Raw genomic sequence first — 12,292 nt, forward strand, 5'->3', positions numbered from 1 at the left:
TTTTTAAAGTAGGCTCTACGCCTAGCATGGGATTGAACTCACACCCCTAGATCAAGAGTCACACACTACCTATTGAGCCAGCCAGGCGTCCCCAGATCCTAAATTCTAAATACCATTTCCACTAAAAGGAACCAGGGCTCCTTGGAATTCCTGGTTCTAGTACTAGGGCAGAGAAAGAATAAAATGATCCTGGATTTCTGGTATTTACAAAAGCAACAATCAGAGATTGCTCTGCTCTCTGCCATATGTGAATACAAGAAGACAGCCATCTACAAGCTAGGAAGGAGGTCTTCACCAGACATTGGATCTGCTTGGACCTTGATTCTGGACTTTTCAACCTCTGGAGCTGACTGAGTACTAATTTATAATATATGGAGCGCTATCCATGGTAAGTGATATATACTAATTAAAGCATATACCTACTATTTGTAAATGCACAGAAAAAAGTCAGGAAGAACTAAACCACTTTCAAAAAGAATTACCTGAGGTTATAGGGGACTTTTAACATTTTTTTTTATATAATTCTGTTATTGTTTGAATTCTTCCTTTTTAACTCTAAAACATGTATTCCTTATGGATCAAAAAATAAAGGAAAAAACCTTAGTCTCACTAGAATGTAGCTTTAAAAAAGATAAGGTTGATTTTAAAAAAGATAAGGTTATAAAACACTACTTCTTGGGGGTGCCTGGGTGGATAAGTCGGTTGATGTCTGACTTGATATCGGCTCAGGTCATGATAACAGGGTCGTGGGATCGAGCCCCATATGGGGCTCCATGCTGAGCAAGGAGCCTGCTTAAGATTCTCTCTTTCTCTCTCTCTCCCTTGCCCCACTCATGCTCTCTTTCTCTCTAAAATTAACAAAATAAAACAATACTTCTTAATTAAATAAAAGTTCTTGTTATTACCTGGATTTCTCATTGGAATGGTTAGCAAAGCAAGGTATGGCAACAGCTGAGTTTGGAGGCATAAAGCTGGTAAGCAGAAGTCAGAAAAAAGAGCTTTTGCTGCCAGGCAATTTTCCCGATACTGTATAGAAGGAAAAAAAAAAAAAAAGATGAAATGAAAAAACAAAAAAAAATTGAGATGTATTCCTAGACAAATAAAGCTTATTGTATCACAAAGTATGCATATATATACCACAAACATACATTTTAGAGTTTATCTAATTAGTTTTTTGTAACTGTTCTAGCCTTATCTAATAAAGAATTTTAGTTATACAACTATTTAATATTTAGCATAACAGCAGTAATAAGAGTTTTTGTTTAAGAGACTTAAGGTAGAAGGAAAATAAATCTTATATTAAAAGGAATTCTGTTTATAAGCATACATCATAAATTATGTGAGGATACGGTTTCTCAATGAAAGAATTTATTCTCTTTAGTTAACACAGGTACAATGTTAGGCTGGAGTCCAGCACAATCTGCCTTTGAAGAGCTTACAGTTTTACAAACAATTCATAGGTAACTATAAGGCAAAGTTAATTTATGTGCTATAAAGAGTAAAGCAAGTTAATAAGGGACACAAATTTGTTAAAAGTCATGAAATTCTCCATGAGCTCCTGGAAAAAATGTCTCAGGTAACAAATTACAGGCTCCTATTTCGCCATATGATTTAAGAACTGGACGAGATCTCAGAGATGATGTAGTTCTGGGTTCACAAATTCAGATGCTCTGGACGGTACATAAATCAGTGAAGTGAAGCAAGTGGGGAAGGTACCCACCACTGCCATTTTCAAGGGGCACATGCTACTTGGCTTGACCAGATTGCTGTCATGTCAAAATACAGGCCAGTGCTGCCTTACTTTGCATTTATTTCAGGAGAGTCCAGACATTCTGAGCCAGAAATCCAAATCTGAGTTTAAATAATTATACTCATTTTTTAAGACTGGCAATTCATGAGGAAAAAAATCTCTGTGTGTAGTATTCAACTTTGTGGGACCACCTATTTTTAACTTCTAATTCAATCTGCCATATTTAAAGCTTTATTTTCTCTCCTTTCTCTCCTTGTTCTTTCATAATCTCTACACTCAATGTGGGGCTCGAACTCACAATTCTGAGATCAGAGTAGCAGGCTTTTCAAAATGAATCAGCCAGATGCCCCTATTTTCAATTATAATTAAAAGGTAATTATAATGACACTTTGAATTCAATAATAGTCAACTAATAAATAAAATATGTGCTTTAAAATTTTAAGGTTTTTTTTCCTTAAAAATAATGACTGGGCATTCACGAAGAGGGTTCTTTTTGTGTCTTACTGTAATTCTAAGAAAACTGGGTATTATCAACTAATTTTACTAACAATAAAATATTTTTAAAACTAAAAAAAAAAAAAAACAGCTTCATTGAGATATAAGTCAAATACCTTAAAGTTTACCTACTAAAAGTATACAATTCTTTTTTACCTTTTTATTTATGAAAAACCACTGAGGTTTGTGCAAGGGTCGAAAACTTGATCCTCCTCCTTGGCAATGAGCAAATCCTCGCGCTTTATTGGAATGCATCACACCCCTCGTAGCTATGGATGTAGTATATTGCCTGAGTAAAGAGCGTGTCTAAAATAGGAGACAAAGTAAAATAAACGAGATTTATAAAGTAGTGCTATTCATCTTGCTGAAGCCAAAAAAACCACTAACCATATTTACTTAATGCTCACTTTTTTCAACAAAACACAGCCCTGAAAATAGTAAGCTACAAAATTACCTAAATCAAATTTAAGTGAGACATAACAATCAACTGCTGTGTGTGAACTCTAACTAGATCTAGGATGTGAGTGTTGAAAACAACTTGAAATACATTTTGAGACAACTGGGAAATCAAAATAATGACAATATGTTACTGAATTAATGTTAGTTTTCTTAAGTGTGATAAATGCTATTGTGGTTATAATAAGACTTAAGTATTAAGTGACGTAGTTTGCAATTACTTTCCAATTATTGGGCCAAAACAAGTGTATAAACACATAGAGGTTAAGCAAATGTAACAAAATGTGAAAAACTGGTGAACAAAAGCTAAGGGTATACAGGCATTCATCTTACTATTCTTCCATTAGTCTATAGCTTAGAAAATTTCAAAATAAATAAGAAAAATTAAGCAAACACAACTGCTGAATAATGAAACTAAATATAACACAGAAACCATACCATCCATGTTTGTCACTGTATCTTTTCTTTTTTTTTAAATTTTTTTTTTTTTAAGGTTTTTATTTATTTCTAGGAGAGAGAGAGAGAGACAGCACGAGCAGGGGAGGGTCAGAGAGAGAGGGAGTCACAGACTCTGAAACAGGCTCCAGGCTCTGAGCTGGCAGTCAGCGCAGAGCCCGACGAGGGGCCCGAACCCACGAACCGCGAGATCATGACCTAAGCGAAAGTCGGACGCTTAACCGACTAAGCCACCCAGGCGCCCCCTCACTGTATCTTTTCTAATTTTAATGATAAATACTATTTCAATATTTATAACAGAAATTTAATATATCAAAACAATACTGTCCAAAAAAACTTTCTGTAACAAAAACGTTTTGTATCTGGCTGTTTAACATAGTAGTACTAGCCACACAGGTAACTATCAAACGCTGGAAATATGGCCAGTATGACTGAGAAACTGAATTAAAAAAAATTTTTTTTAACATTTATTCATTTTTGAGAGACAGTGAGTGAGTGGAGGAGGGGCAGAGAGAGAGGGAGACACAGAATCTGAGACAGGCTTCAGGCTCTGAGTTGTCAGCACAGAGCCCAACAGGGCTCGAACTCACAGACTGCAAGATCATGATCTGAGCAGAGTCAGAAGCTTAACCGACTGAGTCACCAAGTCACCAGGAGTAACTGAATTTTAAATTAAATTAAATGTAATTTAACCTAATGTAAATAGCCATATGTGGCTAGTGGCTATTACACCGATCAGAGCAATGTTAAAATGTTAGGAAAATATATAAATTTTATAGTGAATAATATCAAATTTATGAAAAAAATTATTTAAAAAGTAAAAGAAAGTATAAAACCACACTTCTTCCCTATCTACTTTTCAATGGTTGCTAAATTTTCTGAATATATATTAGTTTTATAATCAGAAAATAACTTCAGAAAAAATTAGTGTTATATTATCACCAAAGAAAATCAGATTAACCAGTATCATTACAAACACTGCCCCAGATTAAATAATTTTATCATTGTTATTAAGAAGTTACATAAAACATCAAATAATAAGGAATGAAAGTAAACTTTCTAATTTTGATGAAACATTCATAAACAAAAATAGTTAAGTCAAAGTGGTCTTACATTCCAGTCACCGCTGAGGATATCTGCAAAACTCAGAAATTCACTGGCTCTCACAACATCATCTACTTCCACGAAGAAATCTAAGTAGTTTTGGTGAAGATATAAATTAAATAACTCTCCTGGCATATGTGACATTTCTACTACTTCCTATAAAAAGAAGTATACATATATTATTTTGGTGAAAATTTAGTGGCTAAATGGACATTTCCATAAATGTAACTAACGTATATCCTGTAAAAAGTATTATATGTTATTAAAGACTTTACCTCAGGTTGAACAAGCAAGGTATCCCGTTCATACTCTGATAAATGTGAAGGCAACCGAGGGGAATCTAATTCTGTTAAAGATGTTCCTATAAAAAAGATTCTGGAATTATTAAAAATAACATCACCTTAAAGTTATACAGAACCACTCATGTGAAGGGTTTTTCAACACTTTAGGCACATAATACCAAATATACTAAGCAAGATATTAAAAATAAAAACAAAGTAACTGGAGGCCTATGTAAGTTGCCTTGCTACTACAGCACCTTGCTATATATGGTTAATTGCCTCACTATCACTATTCTTAAGAACTCAAACTAGACATCTGATGCCTGGATTATGGCTTTTCTGGTAGTAAAAGATTCCAATTCTCAGAGCACTCTGCATTTCACCTTTTCAGTTCTGAGATGTTTTCTTCTTCTGATCCTCATTTTCAATACAGAGATCTTTACTGTTTTATTAACAATGTAAAACGAGGCTGCTTTCTGCAAGAGAGAACAGAGACCCTGTTCCCTGATGCAAGAAGTTACAAATGAATGTTGAGAAGGAAAGGAGAGTAGAAGGAAAAGAATCAGTGGCAATAGCCACTGAGGTTCAGAGGTAGGAGGATCCCAGGACAGAAGTGTGTCTTCATATCCACCTAAGTGATGCCAGTTTCATCTTCAGGGGTCATGAAGTTTTCCATTGAGAAATCCCAAATTTTCAACCATCTGGAAAGAAGGAACTGAGAGATAATAGCCTACAACAAGAAGGGTGCCTGGAGTGAGAAGAGAATGAAGCAGAAATACAGAAAGACAACAGAAGAGAAAGAGGCAAGGAGGAAAGAAGATAGAAAACAGGTATGAGAGGCACTCAGAGTTTTATAGCAAGATAAAAGCAGTAGCTTAAAACAACTGGGCCTTTGGCAACCAGAAAAAAATCTCAGATAATAACCGGCATGAAAAGCATGAAGCTTCAGTAATGTGTGTTCACATACTACTTTTGACCCACTGAAGCAGCAATTTTATACAAGACTCGGAAAAAAACCTGAGAGAAAATTGAGGCCACCCACTGTACACAAAGAACTTTTTTCAATAGTCCATTATGATTATTTACTTTGTGGTATAACATATAAAACTATGGGGGCGCTTGGGTGGCTCAGTCGGTTAAGCGTCCAACTTCGGCTCAGGTCATGATCTCATGGTTTGTGGGTTCGAGCCCCGCATCGGACTCTGTGCTGACAGCTAGCTCAGAGCCTGGAGCCTGCTTCAGATTCTGTGTCTCCCTCTCTCTCTGACCCTCCTCTGCTCATGCTGTCTCTATCTCTCTCTCAAAAATAAATAAAACATTAAAAAAATAAAACAAAAACTAGTATTTAATTTCAGTTGTAGGACCAATACCTAATAGATTTTTCTTACTTTTACAATATAGTATTTTCCCCAAAGCTCTGAAGAGAAAGAGAGAAACATCTTTGCCACCAATAGCTTGGACCTCTTGGCTTTCAAAAACCCTATCTGTTTGTTTTCTTCGTTTTGATTTAGACAGTGCAGCATCTGATTTTAATGATGTTCCTTTTTTCCTTGGCCAAAAGGTGTTTTCTCCTAAAAAATATACACCAAGAGACAATAGTAGAAATAAATGTTAAAAATATGAAAAATAAAACTAACATTTTAGATACTTACACTATTCTAATTAGAATATACTTTTCTAATAAACAATAATTATAAAATATGTGAACTGAGTAACAGTCCTCTTTGGGTTACTACAATATTAAAATGAAATAAAATGTCATCTTAAAAGTATCTCACGACAAAGATTTCAAATTTTCACAGAGAAATGACACTCTCTAATACAGGCCTATCATCCTGATTTTTCACAGTACTGCTTGTGCTAGGTACTATTCTTGGTACATGATATGTGCTAAACAATTTAATCCTCAAAACTCGATTAGGGGAGATAGTATTACACACATTTAAAGAAAGGACATACAGAGGCGCCTGGGTAGCTCAGTCAGTTAAGCCTCTGACTTTGGCTTAGGTCACAATCTTGCGGTCTGTGAGTATGAGCCCCATGTCAGGCTCTGAGCCTGATAGCTCAGAGCCTGGAGCCTGCTTCAGATTCTGTGTCCCCCTCTCTTTCTGTCCCTCCCCAGCTCATGCCGTCTCACTCTGTCTCTCAAAAATAAATACATGTTAAAAAAAAAAAAAAAGATAGGACATATAAAGAGGTTAAGTTAATGGCTTGAGGTCATCAGCTACTAAGCGATTTGAAACCAGGCAGTATGGTTCTGTAGTGGATGCTTAACGCTGATGAGGGCAGTCTTTAATTTATGACTATGCCTATGTTGAAATTTCATTGGTAAATCTACTGTTCAAAACTCAGAATGCGTCACTTTAAAAAATCAGCCTGTGCGGTGCCTGGGTGGCTCAGGTAGTTAAGCGTCCAACTCTTGATTTCAGCTTAGGTCATGATTTCACAGTGGTGAGACTGAGCCTGTGCATCAGCACAGAACCTGTCTGCACAGAGCCTGCTTGGATTTTCTCTCCCTCCCACTCTCTCTGTGCTGCATACCCCAACTGCCACGTTTAATCTCTCTCAAAATAAATAAATAAACTTAAAAGAAAAGTAGCTTGGAAGAGCAGAAAGAACATAGGATCTGCAGCTGATTTATTTATTTTTTTTATTTTTTAATTTTTTTTTTTACAAACAGTTTATTGTTGCAGTTGATTTATTATTGTCTATCGCATTAGGCTGGTCAAAAATTAAATGTAAAATATATGATTGCTAATATACTCTATGACCTTTTCAAAAAATATTATTTTCTTCCCTTTAAAATTTGAGCTCAGAATAATAATGCTATAAATGGTAGATAGGATCTCAAACTGGCCTACCTCAGCCTTCCCAACCCATAATTCCAGTAGTGAACCTAAGCACATTTACATTTCTATAGGAGTGAGTACAATTCTACTTTCAGTTGTGTTAGTCTGCTTATTTACTCTTCTTTATAGTTATTTTGAAAAACAAAGATGTGGGGGCGCCTGGGTGGCTTAGTTGGTTGAGCTGGTTGAGTAACATCGGCTCAGGTCATGATCTCAGAGTCTGTGAGTTCGAGCCCTGCATTAGGCTTGCCTACATTAGGCTGTCAGAGAAGAGCCTCCTCCAAATCTTCTGTTCCCCTTCCTCTCTGTCCCTTCCCCACTCACACTCTCACTCACAAAAATAAATAAAACATTAAAAAATAAAAAGAAAAGAAAAACAGAGACGTAAACTAAATGAACACGTTACACTTGTATGTAGCTACAAAGATTTCAGGTGGATTGAGAGTTCCAAAGATGGCTTTTAAATTTTCAAGTTCAATTCCTCAATGTTAAACACCAAGTAGATGACATGTTAAATGTTTTCAGATGAAGGACCATGTGCAATAAATCATGTACTATCTTTTTTTTTTTAGATTGAGCCAGGGAAGGGCAAAGAGAGAGAGAGGGAGAATCCCAAGCAGGCCCTGCACTGCTTGACACAGGGCTCAAACTCACAAACCAAACCATGAGATCATGACCTAAGCAAAACTCAAGAGTCAGACACTGAACTGACTGAGCCACGAAGGTGCCTCTAGGTGCTATCTCTTTTAATGTACCATGACTATGCACCCTTTTTACAATGAAATCAATTTATTAAATGTATCATATATAAATTAAAAATCAAAAGTATGAGCACCTGGGTGGCTCAGTCAGTTAGGAGTCCAATTTTGACTCAGGTAATGATTTCAAGGTTTATGGGTTTGAGCCCCATGTAGGGTTCTGTGCTGACAGCTCAGAGCCTGGAGCCTAGCTCGGATTCTGTGTCTTCCTCTCTCAGCCCTCCCCCGCTTGCATGTAAGCTTTCTCTTTCTCTCTCAAAAATAAATATTAAAAAAATATTTTAAAGTAATTTAAAAATCAAAAGTAACTGATTACTTTTGTGATCAGCACAATATTATTAAATTCATTAACAGCTGACCATTTACTGATCCCTTAATATATATCAAGCACTGGAATAAACAATCTACAATTATGACCTCATTTATTCTTCACGTAACTCTTAAGAGAGGTTCTCATATAAAAGGTAAGAATATGCAAACACAAAATGATTGTCATTTGCAAGACAAAGTAACTGGTAAATGACAGAACCATGATTTTCATCCAGGAAGTCTCATCCAAATTAACTCTAAAGGGGTGCCTGGGTGGCTAAGTTGGTTAAGTGTCCAACACTGGCTTAGGTCATGATCTTGCAGTCTGGGAGTTCAAGCCCCACATCAGGCTCTGTGCTGACAACTCAGAGCCTGAAGCCTACTTCAGATTCTGTGTCTCCCTCTGTCTCTGTCCCTCTCCTGCTCGTGCTCTGTCTCTCTCTCTCAAAAATAAACATTAAAGGGGGGGCGCCTGGGTGGCTCAGTAGGTTAAGCGTTGACTTCGGCTCAGGTCATGATCTCACGGTTCGTGCGTTTGAGCCCTGCGTAGGGCTCTGTGCTGACAGCTAGCTCAGAGCCTGGAGCCTGTTTCAGATTCTGTGTCGCCCTCTCTCTCTGATCCTCCCTTGCTCACGCTGTCTCTCTCTCTCAGAAATAAATAAAAACATTAAAAAAAATTTTTTTAAATAATACACATTAAAAATTTAAAACAAAACAAAAAAACTAATTAAAAAAGTAAAGTAGCAAACCTAAATGAATCGGGTTTTGTCTCAGGAATACGGATACATACAATGACATTCACAGAGGTGTGTTTATTGTAGGCACATGTACATACATGATTTTATGAAGTGATCTCAAAAAAATAGATGGAGATAGATATGTATCAGTTGTTATATGCTTAGTTTGATTTCACTCATGAACAAGAGGAAGTCACCTAATATAATACTGTAAGAATTTATCTTTCATAGTTACCTTTTGAAGAAGAAAACTGGAGGCTGTTTATTGCACTTCTGATATCACCAGAACATCCTTGACAGAGCAACTCCAGGGAAGTTTTATCAGGGACAGTAATATTTCTTCCATTCTAAAATGAAAAAATTACAGTTTAGAAAACTCTTTTCTAAACCCCTCCCCTCTCTGCCCATTCTGTAAACTAAATGAAAATATGTTAGATCTTTCAAAGCTGGATGCTAAAAAGCTTCCTTGTTAAACACCAGTCTGCTCAGAAGGTCAATGACTTATCATAGATTTAGGTAAATTTTCAAGAGTATAAAATAATTTTACTTGTTTACTTAGGCTTGGGATTTTCTCCAACTAAATGTACATTCATATATACAAACACCACTCCCTTGTCAGTTCAAGTAGAAAACCAGAAAAATTTATCTATCCCTCTCCACCTTAAGAAACTCCTAACGGTTTACTGATAAAATGACTTAAGTTGAATTCATGTGACTGCTCATAGATCACCCATTTCAGATTTTGTAAAAACTGATACAAAAAAATAGTACTTTCCTATGGTCTTTGAATATATTTTTATTAATCCAAGCTGTTTCAGAAGTCTTTATGAAAAAGTTACTGTCCTAGGTTAGTCTCCGCATATCTTAAACTTTGTCACAATTGTTGATATTTTAGTGAGTACTTTTCCAGACTACTTTCTGTGCAAAAATATCTCTAAGTATGTACACTACCTAGAAGTATGTAGACATAGTTAACTTTTTAAAGTTTTTTTTTTTTTTTTTGTCAGAGCAAGTGAGCAAGCTCATGCAGGGGAGGGACAAAGAGAATCCTAAGCAGGCTCTGGGCAGTACGGCACCCAATGTGGGGCTCAATCCAATGAACATAAGATCATGACCTGAGCCAAAACCAAAAGTTGTACACTGAACTGACTGAGCCACCTGGGCGCCCCAACATAGTTAACTTTTTAAATATAAGTAGGTTCTTATGATAGGTATTGTTGTTGTTATTATTATTATTATTACTATTTTTGAGAGACAGTGCACAAATGCAGGACAGGGGCAGAAAGAGAGAGAGAGAATCTTAAGCAGGCTCCATACCTGACAAGGGGCTTGATCCCACAACCCTGGGATCATGACCTGAGCCAAAACCAAAAGTTGTACACTGAACTGACTGAGCCACCTGGGCGCCCCAACATAGTTAACTTTTTAAATATAAGTAGGTTCTTATGATAGGTATTGTTGTTGTTATTATTATTATTATTACTATTTTTGAGAGACAGTGCACAAATGCAGGACAGGGGCAGAAAGAGAGAGAGAGAATCTTAAGCAGGCTCCATACCTGACAAGGGGCTTGATCCCACAACCCTGGGATCATGACCTGAGCCAAAATCAACACTCAGATGCTCAACCGAATGAGTCACCCAGGTGCCCCTACATGTATTATTCTATGACATGTTTTTTACTTAATAGCATTCTCTATGACTGTAACAGCGCCTTTAACTCTATTTCACTTTAAAAAACATTATGGGTATATTATAATTTAATAATTTCTTCAATGAAAGGACAATAATTACACTGTTTCCCATTTTTTACCACAGATATACTTATATCTTTGTCAACAGGCACAAATATTTTTGTAAAAGTAGAGTGCCTTCCAAAGTGTCTCTAACACTTACCAATTTTATTTTTTCTACCAATGGTATGTGAGAGTGCCCATTTTCTCCTTATCTTTGGCAATCCTGTTTATTGGTCTCATAAACGTTTTCCACACTGATACATGAAAAATGGTATCTGGTTTAAGTATTAATTTCTTTGGGACACCTGGGTGGCTCATCTGGTTAAGCATCCAAATCTTGATTTTGATTTTTAAATTTTTTTAAATGCTTATTTATTTTTTGAGAGAGAGAGCATAAGTTGGGGAGGGTCAGAGAGAGAGCGGGACAGAGGATCCAAAGCGGGATCTACATTGGACAGGCTAAGAGCAGTGAGCCCAATGTGTGGCTCAAACTCACAAACCACGAGGTCATGACCTGAGATAAAGTTGGACACTTCAAACCACTGAGCCATCCAGGCACCCCTTTTGAATTTGGCTCAGGTCATGATCTCAGTCGTGGAATCAAATCCTGCATCAGGCTCTGGGCAGAGTGTGGGGCCTGCTTGAGATTCTCTCTCTCTCTGCCCCTCTCCCACTCATGCTTCCACTTTCTCTCTCAAAATAAAATAAACATTTAAAAAAACATGTATTTTTTAAATGTTTATTTATTTTTAAGAGAGAGAAACACAGAGACACAGACCACAAGTAGGGGAGGGGCAGAGAGAGAGAGGGAGATACAGAATCTGAAGCAGGCTCCAGACTCTGAGCTGTCAGCACAGAGCCCGATGCGGGGCTCAAACCCATGAACGGTGAGATCATGACCTGAGCTAAAGTCGGTCATATGACCGACTGAGCCACCCAAGCACCCCTAAAAAAGTATTTAAATATGAACTTCTTTGATTACTAATATAGCTAAGCACCTCTCATGTCTATTAGCCATTTGTATTACTCTGCGTATTGGCTTCTGTTCTTAACCTTTTTTTGCAGGCATATTTTTATTTATTTGGTGTTAATGCTTTATCTGTTACATAAATTACAAATATTTTCTTCCATTCTCAGGCTTGTCTTTTAACTTAGCTTACCATGCCTTCTGTCACTTCCTAAGCTTTTCATTTTTTAAAAGTAAATCCAATGTTTTTAGGGCTTCTGTTTCTTGCTTAGGAGTACTTTCCTCCAAACCAAAGTCAGGATTTCTTCTTTTTCTTTTATTTTAAAGAGAGAGAGGGAGAGCACATGCACATGCAGAGGAGAGGAGCCCAGGGAGAGGGAAAGAGAAGGGGGGGG

The 12,292-nt window shown here is 36.7% G+C and overlaps 1 protein-coding gene across 1 annotated transcript in view; it reads right to left on the reverse strand.

The window, feature by feature from the left end:
• RAD17 (RAD17 checkpoint clamp loader component) overlaps positions 1-12,292 on the reverse strand; it is a 34,087-nt gene that overhangs the window by 5,440 nt on the left and 16,355 nt on the right. Inside the window, exons 10-15 of the mRNA XM_039256051.1 lie at positions 9,431-9,542; positions 5,931-6,113; positions 4,537-4,622; positions 4,271-4,417; positions 2,402-2,551; positions 906-1,026 (exon numbers count right to left, since the gene is read on the reverse strand). Of these exons, the coding sequence (XP_039111982.1) occupies positions 906-1,026; positions 2,402-2,551; positions 4,271-4,417; positions 4,537-4,622; positions 5,931-6,113; positions 9,431-9,542 (799 nt within the window). The remainder of the gene's footprint in view (positions 1-905; positions 1,027-2,401; positions 2,552-4,270; positions 4,418-4,536; positions 4,623-5,930; positions 6,114-9,430; positions 9,543-12,292) is intronic.

This window comes from Hyaena hyaena, unplaced genomic scaffold (assembly GCF_003009895.1).
Source record: "Hyaena hyaena isolate Hyena2069 unplaced genomic scaffold, ASM300989v1 scaffold_558, whole genome shotgun sequence".
Lineage (NCBI taxonomy): Eukaryota > Metazoa > Chordata > Mammalia > Carnivora > Hyaenidae > Hyaena > Hyaena hyaena.